This window comes from Trachypithecus francoisi, unplaced genomic scaffold (genome assembly GCF_009764315.1).
Source record: "Trachypithecus francoisi isolate TF-2019V2 unplaced genomic scaffold, Tfra_2.0 Lachesis_group4, whole genome shotgun sequence".
In the NCBI taxonomy this organism is placed as follows: Eukaryota; Metazoa; Chordata; class Mammalia; order Primates; family Cercopithecidae; genus Trachypithecus; species Trachypithecus francoisi.
The window spans coordinates 142,155,944-142,180,720 of NW_022681469.1; the positions used below are offsets into that span (position 1 = coordinate 142,155,944).

Genomic DNA, 24,777 nt, shown 5'->3' on the forward strand with positions numbered 1-24,777 from the left:
GGCACAGTGGCTCACGCCTGTAATCCCAGCACTTTGGGAGGCCGAGGTGGGTGGATCACGAGGTCAAGAGATCAAGACAAGTCTGGCCAACATGGTGAAATCCCATCTCTACTAAAAATACAAAAAGTAGCCAGGTGTGATGGCACATGCCTGTAGTCCCAGCTACTCAGGAGGCTGAGGCAGGAGAATCACTTGAACCCTGGAGGCGGAGGTTGCAGTGAAGTGAGATTGTGCCACTTCACTCCAGCTTGGGTGACAGAGTGAGACTCTGTCAAAAAAACAAACAACAACAACAACAAAAAATATACACAGTCAGACAAAGCCTCAGTCTCAGTATGTGATTGACAGGAAACATAAAGGCAACCAAGTGACATGGATCCCTGATGGCAAACAGTGGCCAATTACGTTTACACCATCATAACTTGAAAGTCACTGGACTTAACTGCAACAATAATTAAAGCAAACAACGAAGATACTAAAATCACCAACGATTGGGCACGGATGGCTCCAGACTGGGGATGGAGAAGTGATGCTGGCCTCCACACCTCCTTCACCTTACCTTCTGGTAGAAGTAGGAAAATGGGAAATCGGCCACAGGGGTACTCACTGGGAGCTGGTCTGAGTGGAGCTGGTCACCTTGGTGGGGGTCTCCATCGTGACAGTCCCAGGAAGCAGCCCCGTGGCCGTATTCTCCGCACAGCACAGCAGTCTCAGGACACAGCAGGAAGCCTCCATCTTCAGGCTGCAGGAAGCTGCTGCAGAAGAGGTGCCCTGGACCTTAAAAGTTTAAGAACAGCTCAGGATTTATTGAATGGCCTTGTCCGGCATCAGTAGTTGATGTCCTCCACACTCAAAAAGCCAATTTAATAAAGAGCCCCACTGCTGCTGAGGTCTCTGCTATCTGGGTGGGCGACCACACGTTGGCCCCATGCGTTGGTGCTATGTCATGAGTGGTAGGACTCACACTTTCCAGCATACTAGCCAAGAAAGGGCCCGGCTGGCACCAGCTAGAACTATAAGACATGTTTGATCAGGAATTTCAGGGTTGCTTAGTATTAGAAGTTTGTGTTATCCCCTCAGCTAAGCCAATAGAAAATTAGCAACTTCATAAGGTCATCTATAACTCTATAAGGTTGTCAGCTGAGAGACAGCGCTCTTACAGACAGCAAAAATGTGAAGTCTATTTTCCCTTACTGTGGTGACAAATTTAGTGATGCCTTCAAACTGCCTGAGCAGTGTCCAAATGACTTAGAAAGGCAAAATATGGTTCACTGACAAACTCTGAGGCCGCCTATGTACGGATGAGTCTCCCAGATGCTCACCAGCAGCTTTCGGATGAATTTCAATGGCAGGGGTTAGATACTAACCTGGAGAAGGCCAGAGAATGTGCTGTCCGTGGTCCCAGTGGCACACAGCCGCCTGTGATGGAACCTGGGGCCACCACTGCTCCAGGCCCTCACGATTATAATGGAAGGTTTGTGGGGAATTCTGTATGGGAAGGAAAGTGCAGAAAGAAAAGGAAACCCAGTCATGTTTCAGTCATGTATCTGGCTTATTTGATTACAAATCATGCCGTTCCCCAGGCTTTGCTGGAAATTCCCTCGCTGTGATCGCAGGCCCATTCCTGGGAGTCAGGCCCAGGCTGACCATGGGGATATGATGTGGTTAGAAGCCAAACCAGCAGGGCTGCTGCAGGCACTCGAGCGAGAAGTCTTAGGTAGAGTAGAGTTTATCAAACCATTGACTAAAATCCACGCCCACTTAGGACACTGCTTCAGACAGTTCACCCAAAGGGGTGAGTCACATACAAAATGTGCTCTGTCTGCCCCGTGGGGCCTGGACTCGGCTGGAACATACTGTGGTGCAGTGACTGAGGGGGCACCGCGGGAGGCCTGGTGGTAACTACTTGCCTACGCAGTCAAAGCCTGGCAGGGAGGCAGGGCTTGGGAATGGGACTCAAGGACCGTGCCTCCGATCAGCAGGGATAAGGTCCATTTAGCTGGTTATCTTTGTGTTCCCCTGTCATAGGACCCTGTTTTCAGCTGTTATCACCACCTCACCCTGCTGATGAGCCCCAGCGAGCCCTGCAGGAGGGAGTGAGGCACAGCGGTTTCTTTCTTGGCTGCAGCTCCAGGCTCCTCCTCTGGCAAAACCAGCCTCACTCTTAGCCTCCCTTCCCCAACATGGCTGCAGTGAGGTGAGTGCCTCTGTCTCAAGCTGTGGCAAGGCCAGGCCAGGATTATAATCCTGCATGAGAAAAATCCACGACGAGTATTTCCGATGCCTGCAGCCCACTGGCTCTGGGCTTGCTCTGCTCTGCAGAAGAGTTAAGGCACGCTGGGGGACACAGGCTCTGGGTCAGAGGCTGTGGAGCTCAGTTCCCACCTACACAAGACTCACTATTCTAGTGCCTCAGCTGAGGCTCAGTGTCTGTGTCTGTTAACATGGAGCTCAGAGAATAGACCTGCCCCGGCGAAGAGTAAACTATTAGACGATAAGAAAGAAAAAAAAAACATTTTATCTGAGGAATGCAAGTCCTTTTACATGATCAGGCCCAAAGAGGCATTAAAATATCACAGCAGTCACGTCTCACTTCACTTGAGCTAAATAATGACCTCTTGAAGCCACTTGCTATGTAGGCTCTAAACTGACTGACGCCAAGTAGCCAAAAAATGCCATCCACCTTATAGTTCAACAATGTATAGCCAATCACTGACCAATGTTATTTCTGTAAACCAATGAGAATTCCTGAGGAACAACTTCTGTAATTGCCACCTCTCCTGAGTTGTCATTTTTTCTTTAAAACTTGAGCCTCTCATTTGTTCTCTAAAGCACTTCCCAGTGTTTCCCATGCTGCAGTGCTCAGCCTTGGCCCAAATAAACTCCCCATTTATTAATTTTGCCTCGGTTTCTTTCTTTCGGTCAACAATGTGGATTGCACTTAACCTCAAGTCCAACACAACGTCCTGGCCCTGGGACGCTCACAGTGACCACCACGCCACTGCCTGGGCCGCCCCCTGTTTGTCCCCAACCCTCTCTTCACCATGATCAGCCTTTGTGTATGGAGTACCCATGACATAACTAACTCCACCTTAGAAAAAGTCTCCATTTCTTTTCACGGGGCGCTCTGCCAACAAGGAGAAGATGTCTTGTTTAATAAACAAATTAAAAAAATAAAGACTGCATCCAATTAGATAAGGACACGAGCATACTCTTCCACTATCGGTTCTCACCAGAGGGCCCTGTGACCATACCAGATTAGGCATGAACAGCTCCAAATGGCCATCTTAACTGCCACTTTCTTGTAGTCACTTGTGATGACAGCTTGGCATCTGCCGCCAGAGGCTCTGCTACCTTCAAGATTTTCTTGTAAGACTGATGAACCATTCGGCTCAGACTGGGACTCCTTTTGTCTTCTTGGCTCCCCCTGGACTGGTTCATTAACCCTTTCTCCTCTTTTTCTTATTGATGTTAAATGTTACTTTGTTTGCTGTGAAATGTTTAATCTATAACATTAATAGGTTAAGTATACTATTATGTATGGTTTGCAATACTGACTTACAGAGTGGCATCAGTCTGTGTGCCCGCGGCTCTGACTGCCAAGTGAATGGGAAGTACTATGGAGAACTGCCTCCTCAAGAGCTCCATGTAGCTCATGGCTTTTGTGATTGAATCACAATCCATAAAAGCCTGACATTGTGGAAAGACACAAACGTGTGTGGACCTGGTGATCTGTAACCTTGCACTACTCATGACACTTCGGCTCTGGGGCTGGTGGTGCGGGGGCTTACATGCTATCTACTCTGTCAGCTGAAGCCCATTTCCAGGCACTTCCAACGGCATGTCAACCTGGATCTTCTGTCCTCCAAGGGACATCTGAAGTCACTTCAGCTGTTCCTAATGTGACATAGTTTTAGTCCATTCATCATCCGAGTCACTTGCTTTCTATTTTTCCCTTTATATCCCTTTAGTTCTTAATGTAGTGATTCTCTTTAGGAAAACAACAACAACAACAAACCTGCATGTCTTAGCTGTGTCTTGGGAAAAAAGAAAAAGACACCGTGTCTATCCAGATTAAGGTCCATGCATGTTTGTGTCTTTCCACAATGTCAGGCTTTGATTGATTGTGATTCAGTCACAAAAGTAAAGGGCCTCAGAACAGGGACTGGCTTAGGGGTGGAGGGGATTGTGCTCAGGCCTCAGGAGACAGACACAAGAGTACCCCCACCAGGCTTCACTCTGCTCACAGCTAAGAAGGTCTTCTGTTGCTAGGAAGGAAGATCCTTTCCTTCTAAGCGAGCACACAGGCCAGAGGTTTGCTCACCCAAGCACTTCGAATTTGTAACCAAGACAGACTGCAGCAGCTAAGCAGGAGGTGGGAGCTGGAGTCAATGAGCTGCCACACAGGGCGACCCCACCCCACTCTTGTTTCCCGTGTGTATTCACAGGCCCTGCCTGCATTGCCAGGTCTCAGCAGAGGACAAGAATGACATTCCCGTGGTGGCACACAGGGAGTGCTGATTCTATTTGAAGATTTCTCTCTCATTGAACAGTTACTTACACCTTAGCTAAGTCTTGAAATAATTTCTCAAAAATAAGCTGTGAAATTCTTCATTAGTTGACCCAAGCATCAGAGAAAATCATTCTGTTCAAGCTGCAAAGAATGAGTTTTCTTAACTGGGGCTCCAGGGGATGTACCAGTCTACCCACTAGAATCCAAAAGAAGTAAGAATTTCACACAGAGATGCTCTACCCTGAAATGGATGCCACACAGGGCCTCAGTCATCATATTTCCGGGGGACAGACAGACAAATCTGGCCATAAAAGGTAGGCTTATTGTTAGCAAAATGGAGACCAAAAAACAACAGCCCTGGGCCCACACATCCAAGTTTCTGAGTCACAAACTGTCGGAGGAGGGGTCCAATTCTCCCCAGTACTGCTGCCAGCAAAGACTCGGAGACTACTATGGTGGGGAACAGAGTCAGGTGTGCAGCGTGGGCTGCCCTCACAGGCAAAAGAAGAATCCTTGATTTCCACCTACGGGCTGAATCAGGTGCATCCATGGTCACAGGTTGGACTTGGCCCATGGTCTCCCAGGGCATAGTGCCAGCTTCATGCTCTGCCCTGCCTCCTTTCCTGTCAGGTTTGAGGATCTTACAAATAAATAAAAGGAGCAATATTATAGCAGCAGATCAAGAGTAAAGATCAGGTGGATTGGAGGTAGATCAGAAAGAACTGTGATCAGTTTAGCTGTTCTTGGCAACATTGATGGGCCATTACCAGTCACTGCCTTTGAACAATAACATGAGGGGAAAAGTTGCATCAGTGAGAACAGTGGAACTGAATAATTATGAGGAAAACAAACATCTACATTTACCTATGCTTTTCCTTTAAGAAAGAAAAGTTACATTTGTTCTTTGTATGAGTCAATGTTTAATTTCCATTAGAAGGAGTAAAACCATCGATTTCAGGTACAGTGTGACACTAGAGAATCCAGAAGAAGGCCAACTATTTTTTTAAATTATACCTACTTTGAATTTTGTATTGTCTGGTGCTACTGTGTTTTTTTAAACTGTGGCAAAAAAATAACATAAAATTTACCATCTGAATCATTTGAAGGCACAGTTCAGTGGTGTTAAGTGTATGCACACGTACCTGGTTGTGCAGTACATTTTTAGGACTTTCCTATCCTGCAAAACTGAAGCTCTGTACCCATTAAGCAACCCTCCGTTCCTCCCCACCACAGCCCCTGGCAACTACCCCATTCTCCTTTCAGTGTCTACGAATGTGACTACTCTAGGGACCTCGCATAAGTAGAATTATAAAGGATGTGTCTTTTTGTGACTGGTTTATCTCACAATGCATAATGTCTTCAAGGTTCATCGAATGCTGTTTTAAAGTCTGTATGTTATGCACCATGAAATAACCAATTACCATCAAGTCGAGTGCTTGTACCCAGAAGGCTCACCATATTCGTTCCCAGAGTTCATAATAGAGACAATGACGATTCTTGTATGACATCACCTTCTATGGCTCCCAGCATTCGGGGGTCTGTCATACTACCTGGTCTACTCCGGCAAATTAACTTCAGAACACCATTATTTTTTCCACCAATTTAAGAGCTGCATTTGCCAACCCGCCCTCGGGGCCATATAGGAACAAGCATCCACTTTCACATCTGAGCAATTCTTTGTAAGTCTCACATCCTTTGCATGTTCAGAAAAGCAAGATTTCGCCATGGTACGTTGACATACCTATCAGCACTGTTACCACAATCCAGAGGCGCCTGTGTTTTTTCATTAACAACAGCCTGTGTTTTTTCATTAACAACACTTAACGCTACTTTACTAGTTGTTTTCCAAATGTTCTGTAAGAAAAAATAATAAAATAACATGAGAGAGCTGCTTATGAAAACCCAGTACATTTGGGAAAGTAACATGACTTCATTAACAGAATAGCAGTGGACCCCTGCTGTGCACCCAGCACTGTGCTGGGCACCAGAGAAGCAACAGCGAGGAAAGCAGACAGTTTCATCCTCCCAGGGCTCGCCTTTGGCCAGAGGAAGCCAGAAAGCAAACATGTAGCCATAACAGCATCTGCTGGGGGTTGTGCTGCAAGGGAATTCACAAACCTCCAGGCTGCCTAGTGTTAATTAATAGGGTCTTCAAAGAGCTCCTCACACTGTGCAAGATAAGCAGGGTTTTGGTGCTTTGGCGGCGGGAAGCCTTGTCTGTGCTGGAGCCATCTGGGGGCAGCCCCTACTCCCCACCCCGGGGGCGCCCCCACTCCCCACCCTGGGGGTATCCCCCACTCCCCACCTGAGGGCTACCTCTTCACTCCCCATCTGAGGGCTATCCCCTACTCCTCTGGGCTGGGCTACCCCTGCCTGCACTTCTTATCTGTGGAACTACACTTTGGAGCTGAATAAAGACTTTATAAGTCACACTTGCTTCATTGGCACAAACACACACGATAGGAAAACAATCCCTGATAAATTCCTGCTGAAACATGGAGGTGCTTTTAAGCTGTACTGTACATGTACTGTATTCAGGAAGAAAAGCCGAATTTCCCCAGATCCAGGCATACCTTCTGCCCAGAAGGCAATGAGGATGGGCTCTGTGATTCCCGGTCTTCTGCCTGTCTCTTCAGAGCACACCGAGGACAGTCACACTTCCCATCACTCATAAGAAGCACATGATTAGCATAGACCTCTAGAGAAAAAAAAAAACAAGCAAACAGATTCTGAAGACTGCAATGTTCTGGGAAGGTGAGAATATATAAAGTTGGAGAAGCCCTAAGTTATACACAAGTCCAAAGCCACCCGGGCCTAACAACGGGTTGATCATGAAGATGTGTGTCCTTGGGCTGCGGTGTCCTGCAGTGTGTCTTTTCTTTTTATTTCCCTGTTTAAACAAGGTCTTAGGTGTAGCCCACACTAAGCAATATGAGAGAACGCACGACCACCAGCCACACTGACAATGAATGCCTGTTCCAGAAACACCCAGCGGTCTGGTCATAAAATAATGAGGGTCAAGGGTCCTGCTCAGTGGTGTGTAGTAGAGGGGGCAATACCATAGTCTGAAGGAGTGGTGGGGGAACTGTTGAACAAACAGGAAGACCATTAAAGACACTCCAAAGTTTATAAGCAGGATGTTCCCACCCGGGCAATCTGGCCCTGACAGTAGCGTGGACCTGGCTGATGTTTACTCCTCCCATCTCTGAGGGCTGAAGGCTGGGCAGCGAGCGGGGCCCGTGTCCACCATGTCTGTGGGAGTAGCTGGAATAGGATCTGCGCACAGCTGACAACTGCCGCCCGCGATGACAGGTCCTTGAGTGTTTGTGATGCCATTCTCTCTACTCACGCGGATGTTTGAAAATGTCCATAATTGGCCGGGCGCGGTGGCTCAAGCCTGTAATCCCAGCACTTTGGGAGGCCGAGACGGGCGGATCACGAGGTCAGGAGATCGAGACCATCCTGGGTAACACCGTGAAACCCCGTCTCTACTAAAAAAATACAAAAAACTAGCCGGGCGAGGTGGCGGGCGCCTGTAGTCCCAGCTACTCGGGAGGCTGAGGCAGGAGAATGGCGTGAACCCGGGAGGCAGAGCTTGCAGTGAGCTGAGATCTGGCCACTGCACTCCAGCCCGGGCGACAGAGCGAGACTCCGCCTCAAAAAAAAAAAAAAAAGAAAATGTCCATAACAAAAGTTAAAAGAAAATATTTCTGCTAGACCTGGCCCTGCACAGAGCCACTCTCAGCAAGAAGCCAGGCGACTGCCTTGGGTGCAAGAGCTGCTTTCCCTGAAGCCCCCACCCCTCTGCCCTTTGGGGAGGGCCTCGCATCCCCAGGTAGGAGGGGAAGGAAGTGGGGGTGGAGGGTGAAGAGGGGACTGGAGCACCCTGCTGTTTTTCTCTCAGACCTGAGTTCCTGCAAGGAAACCTGTTTCTGCCTGGGCTCCCTTAACCCCAGTCTCTTATTCTGGCCAGCTTTGCTCAGGCTAGAAGGAACGCAGAGGCCTGCAGGCTGCCGAGAGCAGCAGGTTCTCCAGGAGCTCCAGGCCAGGGCTGGGCCATCCTCACAGGGGACATGGCTTCCTCCCTGCACCCCAGCAGTGATGCTGGCAGTCAGCTTTCCCCTAGCCTCCTGGGACATGCTCAAGTTTAGCGTAGGACAATATCAAATCCAGTTTTAACAGTGTGAGTCAAAGCCACTATTTACTGTCAAGAGTCCAGTGTACTAATATCTTGTGATAATAAAAGCTGAGAAAAAAGCAAAGGCTGTGCTCCTGAGGGTTGTCTAATGCGTAACATGCTGCAAGTACCATCGAGCGCCGTTGAGCGCCCATGCAGGCTGCATGCACCAACTGAGGTACGAAGCAATTTCCTGAACTGGACACATCTGAGAGGAAGAAATATTTAGAAAATATTTGGGAATAAGCTAGAATAGTCAAGTGACTCATATTTCTCTGAAACCAATTAGTCATCAAAGTCACTGTGCTCAAATTACCTGAAAAAAAAAGTGGACATATCCCTGAACAGAAAAAATTAAATAAAAAATCATAAAAAGCACACAAAATCGCAAAATTGAACAAAAGGAAAAATAAACTAAAAGAGTGAAACTAATCCTGAAATTGGCCTAATTGTCCCACAGAACTGATATTTATAGGTTTTTTTTGAATAAACATGGAAATTGACTCTCCTAGTCTTAAAACTTGAAATTTAACATCCATCTCATCTGAGTTCCTCCCTTAGGAAACCCAGGAAAGGGACCCACCAGATCCCTGCATCCAGTCAGGCCCCTCATTCCTCAGATTGTTTCCTCACCCCTCTCTTAATTTTTGTTTTCTTGCCTTCCCTGCTACATAAACCCCCCAGTTTTAGTCAGTTGGGGAGACATATTGAGACTTTATCTCCCTCCTCCTCATCTGCAGCACCTGATAAAGCTTTCTTCCCTGGCAATCCTCGCTGTCTCAGTGATGATTATGCTCTGTACGTAAAAAGCGGCAGAAGGACGTCAGGCAAACCCCTGGCATTTAGGTAACAATTCCACATGATCTTAACATAAGAATTGCAAAAAGAGTGGGCGTTGCATTGTTTCAACATTGATGCCAGGCACACACCCACCTCCTGACACACACACACGCACACACACACACACACACTCCATTTAAATCTGTCTCTTCAGAAATTTAAAACATTTTTTAATTTCAATTTTTAAAATCAGTTTCTCAGGTCTACCAAATGTGTAGACTAAGTTGAAAACTCAAAAATTCCTTCTACTTAAAGGAATCCTGGCAATTATATTTCAGGCAACACTTTAGACTTTTCATTTTAAAAATTGAAAACAGAGATACTCTCTGTGTTAAGGAGGAAGAGGAAAACCCCACACCTGTGGCCATGCAGACACCTCCTGTAACCTAAGTATCCCCTTCTGGGCTCTGGGAGGCCCCATTGTAGTCTCAGTGGTTCTCGAAGTGTGGTCCCCAGAGCTCCTCAGCCTCACCCCAGACCTCCTAAAGCAGAAAGTCAGGGGTGGGCCTCAGTGAAGAAGTTAAAAATATACCACCCTGGCATATGGACTATTTAAGTCACAGGCACTTACAAAACAGCAGGTTTAAGATCACTCTGACCTTCCTTCTGTTTCTTAAAAGCAGAAAATGAAATTCCCATGTGGAAGATGTCCTCTTTACAGCAGGGAAATAAAGCAACATTCTTATCATGGTGGCCATGCCTCCTTCCCCAAGGCCTTACCGACCCACAGTCCACCTCCAGGAGGGCTACCGCTGCACAGATGAAGATCCCAGCTCTTGTCAGTGCTCACAGACAGCTCACCACCGAAGGAAAGGCAGCAGGCAGCCTGGAGACACCTAAGGGAAAGAAAATAACCAGAGGAAAATTACATACAATCGTTTAATCACAGCCATCCTGTGACCACTCTTCCTTCCATATCCATATTTCTGCCACAAATGTATTAAGTGTTTGGACGAATGGAGGCAAGATGGCGCAGTTCCGGGTTCTTCACCGTCAGCTTTCCCGCACCCGGGAAAGACACAGGTCAACTGCGCAGGCGCAACCCGACCTCCGATGGAGAAAAACCGGAACCCACCTAGCCACGCCCACTGCCCGGCCCCCAACCCGCCTACCTCCCGCCCACTGCTCGCCCACTCCCAGGCCCAGGACATAAAAGCCACTCCCAGCGGACGGGCGGCACGTACTTCCTCAGCCCTCACTCCTGTCGGGACTGAGAGCTCCACCAGGTGACTCCCCTGGCCTCCTCTGCCAGAGACCGACGGACCTCACCCCTCCCCCACACCTTCTTTCCTGAAGCTGGGGGACCAAAAATAAATGTGCAGTTTTGCTCCTAGCCCTGCCTACTCGCTGGTCATTTAATACTCGCCCTGGTTTCCTGGAAAGCAAATCAGCTTCCTAGAAAGCAAATCAGCTTCCTGGAAAGCAAATCATTAAGTACATAATTGGCTGCCATATGAACAAAAAAACGACTTGCATCTATGGTTTCTTCACTTCATATTTCCCAAACTCAGGGTCTGTTTTGGAAGATTAACTGAAATATAGTTCCCATCTGACTACTAAAACAGCCTCCAAACAGACCCATCTCTCTTCCTGCTGCCTCTGGGGCTTCCTGCCCAGATGCACAGAGCTGACCTTCCAGGGCAAGCCCTGGTGGCCCCCAGGGCTCCTCTTCCTCCTCCTTCCTGCCTCACCGTCCCCATTCCCACTGTTCACTTGCAGTCCTGAGAGCACATACTTCCAGCCCATGGGGATCTGGCATGCTGCAGAAAGGAACAGCATGGAACCCATGGCCCTGGGGAGAGACCCCAGCACAGACACAGAGTAGGCACTGCATGGCATCCTCCCCATTCATCTCCACACCAGACTTGAGAGGTTCCATTCAGTTACTTTTTAAGATGCTGATATCATTTTGGTATTTGTACTGTGCAAATCTCATGTTGAATTGTAATCCCCAGTGCTAGAGGTGAGGCCCGGTGGGAGGTGTTTGGATCATGGGGGCAGATCTCTCATGGCTTGGTGCTGTCTTTGTGAGTTCTCTGAGATACGATCATTTAAAAGTGTGTGGCATCTCTTCCCCTCCTCTTGCTCCTGCTGTTGCCATGTGATGCATCCGCTCCCCCTTCGACCTTCCACCGTGATTGTAAGCTTCCTGAGGCAGGCCTCCCCAGTGGCAGATGCCAGCATTATGCTTCCTGTACAGCCTGCAGAACCATGAGCCAATTAAACCTCCTTTCTCAGTCTCAGGTATCTCTTTATAGCAATGCAAGAACAGCAATGCAGATGGGATCATGGAGGCCCAGCAAAACAAGTGAACTCAGTGAAGCTCACGCCGTCAGTGAGAGGCAGAGCCAACGTTTAAACCTGGTTTTCAGCACACCCAAAGCCAACGTCAATTCTATGGCACCTTCCTTCAAAGGTCTCTATAGGTGTGCCTCCAGAGCTCAAGCTGCAGCTGAAGTCAGCCACAGAGCTCTGCCCCTTGGCACAGCTGGCGACTTTCCCTCTGGACTCCCTAGGCCTTGGCAGCTGTCTGCTGCTCTCATGTTTGTCAGCAGAGATCACTGTGGGTCGTCATCTGGTCCCTGGTCACTCCCTTTCAGCCTGTGGCTCCTTGGGTCCTGAGGTGTCTATGTCTGGCACCAATCGACTTGAGAAAGATCAAGCGCAGTGAGTGAAATAGTCCTGATCTAAGGTGCGGGTTCCCCGGGTTCTGGTCTTGATTCAGCTAGAAACGGATGGTGTGATTCAGGTTTCTCCTCCATGCCCATTCCCAGAGACAGGGCAATGGGAACCATCGCCAAGTTCCCGGCTCCATGTAGCCTGCTGTGCTAAGGAGAAGGGCAAGCTCTACGTCCACTTCTTCTAGACACAAGCAGTCACCTTACCTCTCTGTGTCAGTCTCCTTCACTGTTTAAGAGGAACGACACAGACCTACTTCACGGGGCCGCTGCCAGGACTGTCACTCCGGAAAGGGACACCCTGTATTAGCTAAATGCTTGGTAACCAGCTGCTAAAGGTGTTCGCCTTGTTCTTAGATGCTATGTTCCACCTTTCCCCTGACAAATGCATTCAGCTCTTTAGAATTCTCTTTTTTACCCATTTGGGATGTCTACAAAGTCTAAAGGATATCTACTTCATCTTAAACAAGGTTTCTACAAAGATAAAACTGGACAGTTTCACCCATTTTTTACAAGTCTGGTTCTTGATGCCCAAGAAGCCGCCACCAGAGGGCAGACGAGGACACTGTTTATAGTTGAGGAAAGTTTGCAGGGAGGCGCAAAGCTGTATTTTGAAGATGAAGATGGTCGCTAGGTCAAAGGCCTCAAACTGTTGAATAATTCCAAGGATTTCCTTGTCTACTCTCAACTATGCTTGTCTTCCAAAGGCCAGAGAAATGAGAAAATAAAAAAAATAATAATAATAGAAAAGGGGACAGCTTTGGAATCATACAGACCAGACCAGATCAGACTTAGAGGATTTCTGCAATGATCTGGTGGGCAAATAAAATTGAGGAAAGGACCAACCTAACCTCTGTCCACCGCGTGTGACTCACAGCCGACAGCTGTGAGACTGCCCGCCACTCTGGGCCCACACAAGGTTAGATAGCCCCGGCACCCACCAAGTTCTGAGACCCTCTCAGACGCCCCCACAACGGGATCACTTCCAAGTGCTACACACAGAAAACGCCAGCCCTGGTTCCTGGGACATAGTAGGCCCTTGAGAAGTAACTTTCTGTCTCAGAAGGTGACAAGCACGTCCCCAACAGCGGTGTCCTCCACTCACAGAGGTGCCAAGGATAGCGCTACAAAGCCAATTTTCCCTGAGATTTCAGAAGTCTTTTCAAATAAAAAAATGGAAGGGGGAGATAATTGAAATACAAGGGAGGCTCTTTTTCCTGGTGTTGTGAGGAGGCAGGCCCCCAGGCCCTGGCACAGAATCAGCACCATTTTCACAGTGGCACCTGGCTTCCTCTTAGTTAACTGTGGCCGTTCGGGAACGGCATGATACTGATGGCTCAAACACAGTCTGTGATGCCTCAAGGGAACTAGTTGAGCCATTTGTTTGAATTACATGACAGATCTCTTATAATTCCTTAAGAGCGAGTGTTTTTCGGGGCTTGTTGGGGGTTGGGGGTAAGGGGAGGGAGAGCATTAGGACAAATACCTAATGCATGCAGGGCTTAAAACTTACATAATAGGTTGATAGGTGCAGCAAACCACCATGGAACATGTATACCTATGTAACAAACCTGCACATTCTGCGCATGTATCCCAGAACTTAAAGTAAAAATAAAATAAAATAAAATAAAGTTAAAAAAAAGTGACTGTTTTTGAGCAGTTGGAAGATGAGAGCATTGGAGCTGAACGCTTATCTTGAACCATTTCACCCACTCTGGCCAGGCACTCCTGGTTATAAAAGCAGGGGCAGGGAGGGCTGGAGCAGGCTCTGGGGCTAGTCCACCTCAGCACATAAGGGGCAGACACTTCCTCATCAACAAGTCGGGATGAAGAAGGACGTTTTGCTGACCAATATCAACAAATAAAATATTGGCAAGCTGGAAGCTGCAGAGACCTCATATTCAAATCGATTTAAAGTGAACTAGGAAGGGAAGCAGAAAAATGATGGTCTTTCTTGGCGTTCAACGCTGGGCTCTTATATCAGGCCCTGACATGGAAATAACCTTGGACAGGCTTTTGCATGATGGCTTTTCCTGTGTTCTTTTTACTGCCTCAACTAAGTGTTTAGACCAGACACTTTCACTCACTGTCACTCTAGGGATTCTATTACTAAGGTCCTCAAATAGGATTCCAACTACTCCACCATCACCATCTCCAAGGTAAGATCCAGGCACTGTAACGCCCTTGAAGGACTGTGCTAAGTTTTCTGCTGGATGAGTTTTAGAGACCAGGGAATGCAAATGCAAATCATTCAAGCTGGACATGGATTGTGGGGGTCACAGGTGGAAGATGATGAAACTGGGAGAAGATGAAAAATCACACTAACACTCACACCACACACTCACACACCACACACACATACCACAGCATCACACAAAATATACACACTACACACTCACACTCACATCATACACACCACACACACCACACATGCATACACCACACTCACACTCACATCACACACTCACACACCACACACACTCACACCACGCAGCATCAAACACAATATACACACTACACATACATCACACGCATACCACACACACATACACCACACACTCACATCACACACACCACACACACATATACCACACACTCACACCACACAGCATCACACAAAATGTACACAATACACACACATCACACACACACACCACACATACACCACACACACACCACACACACCACACAGCATGACACACAATATACACATTATACACTCACACATCACACACTCACATACCATACACGTATACACCACACACCCACACTCACACCACACAGCATCACACACAATAAACACACCACACACTCACACCACACACACCACACTCAAAACACCACACACTCAAACACCACACACACACCACACAGCATCACACACAATATACACACACCTCACACTCACACCGCATACACCTCATACTCACACCACACACTCAAACACGACGCACCACACATACACACACCACACACACAAACACCACACACACTGACACATTACACACACATCACACAGCACACACCATGCATCACACACACACCATACCCCACTCATACCATACCACACACTACACAGACCACACACCACACCACCCACACACGTGTCCTATACCACACACACACACAGACACTACAGGCCTAACCCCAGGAAATGAGGGATAGAGCAGAGTCAAGAAAACCTCTTCTGTTTCTACGAACCAGATCAGCCACTGTCTTGCTTTAGGTGACTCAGGAAACCCCAAAAGGCTATGACTTCAGAAATGGGGCCTGGACACCAATTACAATGGCTAGTACCTGCATGAACTAGTTGCTCTGCAAGTACAAGATGTAGAAATATACAGGAGAAAAAACATCAAGTCCGCAACTTCCACTCCTCAGCTTTTCTTTCCTTTCGAAGGACAAAGGGGTAACTCCTTGCAATTCCCTGGCTGATAGGCGTGAAGGTCAAATTGGGCCAATATCAAGGCTCTGGGAGTCTGCAGGAGCACAGGCATTTGGAATAAAAGAAAAATGGGGTAACAAAAAAAAAACAACAACAAGGGGACAAATTGTAGCCAAAATCAGAAAAGCTTGGCAGCAGTGAGTGACATAAGGCAAAGAAATTTCCAAGCATGAATGTGGCCAACCCTGTTAACACGTGCAGCCTCACTTTCTCGTCGTGGTTTGCTTTGGGTTTCTTTGATACAATGATGGTGACGGCACAAAGACAGGAAGCTAGCAAAGGCAGACATGCTGACAGCAAGCATTCATCAAGGATACTGATTTTTATAACGCCCCGCTGGAGTTTACAGATGTCACAACAGAGGTACTCAGATTTTTGGGATGAGAAATCTAGGGGTGAGGAGGTAAAGTGACCTGCAGTAGCAGGGTACCCCACTGGGCAAGATCTACAGGCAAAGGCTCCCATCACGCCCGGCCAGGGGACAGTGGGGGACCCTCCCTGGGTTCTTACCACATCCCACAGGCAGGTCACCTTGCTGGCCCCATGCCCAGGAAAGTGGTCATGGAGGTTTGCACCATGTCACACTGCCATGAGACAGCCAACAGCAGAGCACACAGGCTGCCCAGCCTCAACAACACATGGGTGCTGGCGTGCACAGAGCATGGGGAAAAGGATTTAGAAATAAGACCCATGGGCCAAGACCCCATGATCTCTTCCTGTGCCAGGTTCCTCCTGGTCTCCATGCAAGGGACCTGGCAGACAAGCAGATAGCTTAACTTTGTCTACTATGGGCAGCAGAAAGTCCTGTAATTTGGAAGGTATCCTGCATTTGCAGGAAGAGCAATCAGCACTTCTCATGACTGAAGGCATCCGCTTTGAGGAGTCTTCTAAAAAGCCTTCAGGAAAAAATCCATTCTCAACACCAACTCCAGCCTCTGAACTGACCCTGCCGGCCAACTGCACCCTCCCGGTACAGGCCCTCCACCCATGCCAGAGTGAGCCCACATCCTGGAGGTGATGACTTTTGAAAGAAAATTTCTGAATGCATACTTTAAAATCAAGCTTACCAAACCCTCTGAGAACAGTGCTAACTCACCTTTCGTGGTCACCAGAAATGTTTTGGACTGCCTCCTCAGCCATGTCCTGTGCAAGCTGGTCACAAGTATCACAATCAGCAGACCAGCTTCTTCCTACATCCTCTGGAAGACAAAGAAACAGAGCTTAATGCTTCCAGCTTCTGTACCTGTGATCTCTTGTCAGGACACACATCAAACACAGAGGGAAAAATCCAAACTCCGGTAACATTTTCCCAATCAGAAACAGCTTTTGTTTTCTAACATTGTCAGACAAATTCCTTCCTAAGGAGTGTGCTTTCGACAGACGTGGTGGTTCATGCCCGTAATTCCAGCACTTTGGCAGGCCGAGGTGGGTGGATCACTTGAGGCCAGAAGTTTGAGACCAGCCTGACCAATATGGTGAAACTCTGTCTCTACTAAAAATACAAAAATAGCCAGGTGTGGTGGCAAGCACCTGTAATCCCAGTTACTCAGGAGGCTGAGGCGAGAGAATCGCTTGAACCCAGGAGGTGGAGGTTGCAGTGAGACAAGATCGCACTACTGCGCTTCAGCTTGGGCAATAGAATGAGACTCTGCCTCAAAAACAAAACAAAATAAAACAAAAGTGTGTTTTAGGTAGGGATCTTTGTGCCTGCCTGAAACATGTTGCTACTCAAGGGAAAAACTGTACATGGAAGCTGAGAGAGTTCTGAGAATTAAAAACTGTAACTGTCGGCTGGGCACGGTGGCTCACGCCTATAATCCCAGCTACTCAGGAGGCTGAGGCTGGAGAATTGCTTGAAACTGAGAGGTGGAGGTTTCAGTGAGCCAAGATAGTGCCATCGCACTCCAGCCTGGGCAACAGAGCAATGCTCTGTCTCAAAAAAAAAAAAAAAAAAAAGGCCGGGCGCTGTGGTTCATGCCTGTAATCCCAGCACTCTGGGAGGCCGAGGTGGGCGGATCACAAAGTCAGGAGATCGAGACCATTCTGGCTAACATGGTGAAACCCCGTCTCTAGTAAAAATACAAAAAAAAATTAGCCAGTGTGGTGGCGGTCACCTGTAGTCCCAGCTACTCGGGAGGCTGAGGCAGGAGAACGGCGTGAACCCAGGAGGCGGAGCTTGCAGTGAACCGAGATGGCACCACTGCGCCAGTGCACTCCAGCCTGGGTGACAGAGTGAGACTCCGTCTCAAAGAAAAAAAACAAAAAAACAAAGCCGTAACTGTCCACAACTGGACTGGGGAACAGGATACCTTCCAGAAGAGTAGAAGAGCATTCATATGGAAGGCTGGCAAGGCACACCCTAGGGACACTCTGTCTTCTGGCACAGCCTAGGAATGATCTGGTTCCGAATCTCCTGCACCTCTCCTTGTTTGCAAATGGTTGGGTCAGACTGAGTTCTCTCCATTATGAAACACTTTCTCTTACATTTTTAAAGCATTTGTTAGTTGCCTTAGTTCTTTATACCAACATGTAAACCTTTATAGATTTGAGAAAACTTAATGTTTTACTCAGAAAACTAGATAATTTTTCTCTCTGCTCTGAAGAGATTGATACCAAGAAGAGTGAGAATGTTTTCAGGCACGAGCTCCTACTCAGATGGGAACAGGGACCCCTTAAATGATGATCCAAGCTACGGGTGTCTGACCTTGGATCCCGTGTTTTCTGGAACTTTGCTGCAGATGAGGTGAGTAACCAGAGCCCCGTGGGGGTTTAAGGGGCCTGCTGTTGACCTAACACATCTGTCTTTCCTGGGGCTTGCTGTTACCTCTGCTTTTCTCACACTGCCTTGGCAGTGCCTCTGGCTTTGTCCCCGCTGTGCTTGTTGTGGATAAATCTCAGAGTTGGGGGAAACGCCTACTTTCCAATTTCGTTAGCAATACGCTTTCAAATGTGCTTGTGACCAAGGAAAGGATAAACTGCAAACTGCAGTTTGTAAACAAACAAAATTCCTTCTTTCTGGAGCCCTTGTGATTTGCTCTAACACCTTCCTGTCAAATCTAAACAGAGTCCACTGGGTAAAGACACCTGCGCAACCCTGCCTGCTGGGCTGGCATCCATACCCACATGCACACCTGGATGCTCTGACCTTGCTGATGCCTGTGCCTCCCTGTGGGGCTGGACATCCTGAGAACAGGGCCTACATTTAAAGTGTGGGATGTTTTTGAAGCCAGCAGTGCTAACCAAAGATGCCAGAAAATGAGGAGGAGCAAAGAAAGTGACATAATTGAGGGAAGAGAAATGCCTGCACTGCCCTACGTGGGAGGCAGTCTCATAGCCACTCTCAGCTACTGAAGCTTAAGTTACTTACAATTAAATAGAATTAAGAATTAGCTGTAGAAACCCCATCTCTACTAAAAATACAAAAAAATTAGCTAGGTGTGGTGGTGCGTGCCTGAAATTCCAGCTACCCAGGAGGCTGAGGCAGGAGATTTGCTTGAACCCAGGAGGCAGAGGTTGTGGTGAGTCAACTTCCTGCCATTGCACTCCAGATTGGGCAACAAGAGTGGAACTCTTGTCTCCAAAAAAAGAAGAATTAGCTTTAGCTTCTCCGTCATTAGCCACATTTCACAGGCTCAGTAGCCCAGATACAAATTATACAATGTTTCCATCATTGCAGAACACCCTCGTGGCCAGCGCTGGGTTGGGCAGCCTCCCGTCTTTTTCCTGGCCCCTGTGGCCAGCATTGTGTCCTCAGAGCAGCTGCATCCAGACAAGGGAGGGGTTCTCAGTTCATCTCCATTCTTGGGCTATACTCCTCCACCTGGGGTTTGCTGAGCACTGCATCGGTACAACAGGGAGCCCAACACAGAACCAAACTCACTTCTTCCCTCCCGAGGACAGAGGGGTGTGCCGCTTAAGGAGAGACGTGGATGCAGCCAAGCAAACTGGAAAACGTCAAGTCTTAAAAACTGCTTTAAGTAAAAATATTCTGAATGAAATTAGGTAAATGGTTTCCAAATATGGCCCATTTTAAGAAATCACAATCTAAGCTCCTGATTTAGAAACAAAAGACTCGATCAGGATTTTGACTCTCCTTCTGACCTTGATGAAAGGAGGAAAAAAACACAAGAAAAATCGTTTCTTTGCATGAAATCAGTGTGCAAGGACAGAATCCCCCTGGCTGGAAGAGATTCTGGGAGGCCTTTCCCTTTGGCTTCATTGTTTTAAACAAAATCCACTTCCTTAGAATTTGTTTTTTAAGCCACAAATTCTGTATTTCAGATTTAATACTTAGTTTCTAATACTGCTCCTTAGATAACAGCTCACTTAGTCAACAACCCCTGCCTTACTCCACAGATTTAAGGTGCTTAGCATGTACATAGTTCAGAACGGATACCTGAAAGTAGGTAGCACTGCCTGAAGACTTTCAGTAGTCAAAGTGGAAAAGCAAACACAGGTGTTTACACAGTTCACAGTGTAAAAAGGCACAAACAGAGCTGCAGTTTCAATAGCACAGGGTTCCTCTTCAGATGGAAACCTCAGCAATTGTTCTCACATGGATTTTCATACTTGAAGATGTCATAGATGGCATTTAATGATATTAGGTTTCAGATTTGGGGAAATTCTACATTTGCAACTCAGGCAAGTGTATACATAAAATATACAAGGAAAATTAGCACTAGAATGATGATTATCATGAGCAACCAACTTCGTTTCTCAGGTCTCAATGCAAGCCCAGGTTCTGAACATTATCATATCATCTGCCTGCCTCAGTTTCTCACCTCCAAATGGAGCGTCCTGGTAAAGCACCTGGCCGGTCAGCATCACATGACCTCTTTGCATGAGCAGTCCCACAGGCTGACATGTCCCTTCCTAGCAAGACTGCCAGTCACTGTCATTTCCATTCTGTTCCTTGAGGCAGCTTGTGGACCTCTACTTATCTACCTTTAGATATTCTACATCATTTTTTTATTACCACCCCATCCCCACCCCCAGCCCACACTCTGGGTCCCATCATACCCACGGAAACAAACACGGTGCTTGGGCAAATTTTTGTAATTAATTGTGGTGAAAAGAAAGAAAAATTGGTAAGATCTCGGTAGAATGTCAAACTCACCATCCTTTGAGCTGGTCCCCAGACTGGGCTGCACCAGGGAGAGCAGGGGCAAGGCTGCGATCAGCCCCCTCCAGCCTGGCTGCAAGCAGGCTGCTCCCATGGGGCTGCTGATCAGCATTCAAGCCAGGGGTGGCTGTGGGGAAGTGAGCGCAGGTGGAAAGCCCACAAATGCGTCCTGAAGCAACGGGGACTGGTCTTGCTCCGCCCCATGGGCTGGAGCAGTGAGCCTTCCCTGCCTCCATTAGCATCGTGGGACAAGCAGCCAACCAGAAGCTCCCCCTGAGAAGCAAATCTCCTGCCCAGAAAGTCTGGGACCTTAGCCTCCCTTCACCCCAACATGCATCTGGGCCATTTCCTCTGAGATGAGTATGTCCTAAGTGATGTTCATTTGCAGGAAAATATGTGTTAATCTATCTGTGAGGCTCAATCGTAACTCCACTAAAGAAAAACAACATAGTTATTAAAGTATCATGATTTTGTGAAAAATGGCCGAGTGCCCTGTAATTTGCAGTGGGAGGGCACCATGGGACACTTTTAAAGCTACTGTCAAACTAGAAAAGACAAATTTGCTGGGACTAAACACCTGGGACTAAACACTTTTAGTACACCTGGGACTAAAAGTAGGTACTTTGTCTTATATAAATCCTCAATAATTGGAATTATAAATGGCATCTCTCTCTTCTGTAGTCTTCTGTGCTTTCTATTGGCTTCAAAATAAAATTAAGTATCCATGGCTTGATATGTGATAGGCTGCCCCCAAATGCCTTGAGTCCTTTAGCCACTTGGAGTGTAGGGGAACATAACCATCCCCTAATTGTTCTCTCTCTGCAGAGTCACATGCAGCAATTCCACTGAAGGAATGCGGTGATCACAGTAGGAATCATCTTTCAGCACTACAGAGTTTGGTGATCTCTTTGATTTTTCCCTCTCAAAAGTACGTTACAAATAGGGAATTGCCATAACCACCTTTGCATTTATCTTGTTCCAGTGCAATTGTTAAGAAAAGCACAACACATGTATTATATGGGGTAATGTATTAGGTTCTGAAGCACATATTCTGTGTAGTATACAATTATCCGTATCATCTCAGCTTCCTTACCCTAACCCACCCACCTTATTTTCATCAAAGTCTGTCCTTTCATCTGGAGTGGTTTCTCCATACTGAGTATTATTTGATATAGACAACTGATATTTCATAAAGTATGAATAGAATCCTCTTAGGAAAGTATTGCTACTTATGTGAGCCCAGATCATATGATGGTAAATGCCAAGGCAGACCCAGGACAAGTCCCATGGTCCCTGGGCATGGCCCCTCTCAGCTTCCCCATGGAGCTGAGCTGGAGCACCACTATTTCTCTTGGTTATTTCAGACTTGTCCAGTGTGAAGGGAGGCCCACCTGCCATTTGGGACAGGTTAAGCCACTAAACATCTAAGAATCACACTGGGCATTTCTTTCTAGATTTAAGACTGCATGCTCCAAAAACTGGTAAAGCCCCAGGTAGCAGCTGCTTTGGGAAGGCCAAATTTGAACTAGGTGAAGTGTTAATGAGGAGGTCCTGCATCCCATCAGGCACTTCCCTCATGAGGGCCCCTTCTGTCCTCTGCTTCCTTGGCAGGGTTTATTTGCAAACAGTGAAAGAAGTGAACAGAGAAAAGTACAAAAACACAAGGTAGACACCCTCCACTCAGTTCTGGTTCTCACTTCCATCTGGTCATCTGTTTTTCTTTCCCTGTAAGGGGAGGATCCTCACCCAGAAGACTTCACTAGAATTTTCTCTCAATAAGGAAGATAACCAAACATAATTTTAAATTGAAACTAATATGGTAAAAAGTGGTTACAGTGTGTATATATGTAGATTCCTTTAAATTTTTAAATAGCTTGAGGTTAGAAACGCAGGGCTGTCTGGTTACAAGGTTTGAGCCCTAAGGTCACTGGATGATGTCATGGTGTGCTGAGACATGCCAACTAAACCTCTGTGAGCCTCGTAAGAGCCATGGAAGTCACCCAGTCTGCACTGTGTGCTGCTGTGAACTGGCAACATCTGGTTAGCAGCGTATATTCACTGAGAAAAAAGCAAATTTTTGCTTGTTTCATTTTGTAAGGCTTATGTTATGGTTTGAGTGTGTCCCCTAAATTCCTATGTTAGAAGCTTGGTCCTCTGCAGTGGTGTTGGGAGGTAGGGCCTGATGAGAAGTGATGAGGTCACAAGGGCTCTGCTCTCATGATGGCTTAATGCTGTTATTGTGAGAATGAGTTGTTATCAAAGACGGTCCGCCCCTCTTGCCTCCTTTCTGTCTCCTGCACACGCTTCTGCCTTGTGCCCTTCTGCCAGGGGACAATACAGCAAGGAGGGCTTTACCAGATGCATCCTCTTACCTTACTTTGGACATCCCAGCTCCCAAAACTGTAATAACTCTCTTTCTTTATAAATGACTCAGTCTGTGGGAATCAGCTATAGCCACACAACACAGACTAAGACCACTTATAAATGTTCACATTTTACACTTTCCAATTTAGAAACCTGCCAATGAGTAATGCTATTTTCTCTAATTCCAACCACCACAGGTGGTCAGCACGTTTAGTCACTGTTAGAGAAACTGTCTCAAGAAGCTGAATGACTTGCCCAAGACTAGGACGCTGGAAAGAGCCAAAACCCATTCCTAGGTCTTAGGGTGTGGAATTTAGCATCTTTCCAAGCTATATACGCTGGTTATGGTTTAAGATTGGTTCATTTTGTGCTACAGGCGAATAAGACCTAGATTCCAGGAAGGCAGCTACATTTTCTCATGCTACCTGTGGGGTCATCTTCCTTACTGTCCAGTGATTTGTAAAGTCCTCTGTGTGGCTGGTCTTTCCCAGAATCCTTTAGCCTAGAACTTAATAAGTGGTCACTCTGCCCTCACTGCAAAGACTTACAGATACTGATTGATCCTCATCCATGTTAGGCCCATGGTAAAAAGAGATGACTCTGCAATGCGGTGCCACCTTATTGATTGAGACTCCAGTATTCTAAACCTGGCATAATATCAAAGTGACAAATAAAAAGTCTTCTGTGAAGAGTCTGAAGTTCAGTGTTCAGGAAACTGTAATTGCCAAGTGAATACATAAAGCACTCAAATAACAAATATTTATTATTTAGTCCCTTAAAAATAATTTACTTTATTACAAAGATAGTAATACAATTTTTAGAAAATACATACATGTACAAAGATTGAAATAAAAAACACTCATAAATATCCAGATTTAAATGTCAGTGTATACCTTCCCGATCTTTTTCTATTATACTGTATATATCAATGTCTAACCTCCTTTTTTAACTATGTCGTATACATTTTGTCATATCAGTACACTGTTTTTCTGTAACATTATTTTTTAGAGCATATCAAACCATAGTTTATTTCACCGATCCCCAATTAATTCATAATTAGAATAATTTTCCAGCATAACAGTTCTAGAACATCTTTGATTATAACCTTTGTGTAAATTCCTTTAAGTACTGAGTCAAAGGAGACACACATCTTTTCAGGAATTCTGTATAAAATAAATACTAAACTAGACTCCAGGAAAGTGATACCAATTCACATTCCCAACAGCACTGTCCCAATGGGGCTAATTTATCTCCTTTTTAATCTCGGGGTTATTTCCAGTTATAACATCATTTTTATCTCTTGATTCAACAATTGTACTTAGAAGAAGCTCTAAAAATCCCAAACTGAAGCTTCCTTTTAGACCTTCGCTATTAAAATCCATATGAAAGAACAGAATTCAAGAGCCATCAGCAAAATGGAGGAGTTAAAGTTACTGGCTTCTGGCCGGGCGCGGTGGCTCAAGCCTGGAATCCCAGCACTTTGGGAGGCCGAGACGGGCGGATCACGAGGTCAGGAGATCGACACCATCCTGGCTAACACGGTGAAACCCCGTCTCTACTAAAAAATACAAAAAACTAGCCGGGCGAGGTGGTGGGCGCCTGTAGTCCCAGCTACTCGGGAGGCTGAGGCAGGAGAAT

The 24,777-nt window shown here is 46.7% G+C and overlaps 1 protein-coding gene across 1 annotated transcript in view; it reads right to left on the minus strand.

The window, feature by feature from the left end:
* The window catches only part of PKD1L1 (polycystin 1 like 1, transient receptor potential channel interacting), a 186,103-nt gene extending 169,255 nt beyond the window's left edge, over nucleotides 1-16,848 (minus strand). Inside the window, exons 1-6 of the mRNA XM_033194210.1 lie at nucleotides 16,750-16,848; nucleotides 10,251-10,366; nucleotides 7,087-7,211; nucleotides 6,255-6,367; nucleotides 1,368-1,488; nucleotides 608-777 (exon numbers count right to left, since the gene is read on the minus strand). Of these exons, the coding sequence (XP_033050101.1) occupies nucleotides 608-777; nucleotides 1,368-1,488; nucleotides 6,255-6,367; nucleotides 7,087-7,211; nucleotides 10,251-10,366; nucleotides 16,750-16,793 (689 nt within the window). The 5' untranslated portion in view covers nucleotides 16,794-16,848. The remainder of the gene's footprint in view (nucleotides 1-607; nucleotides 778-1,367; nucleotides 1,489-6,254; nucleotides 6,368-7,086; nucleotides 7,212-10,250; nucleotides 10,367-16,749) is intronic.
* Between the last annotated feature and the right edge of the window lie 7,929 nt (nucleotides 16,849-24,777).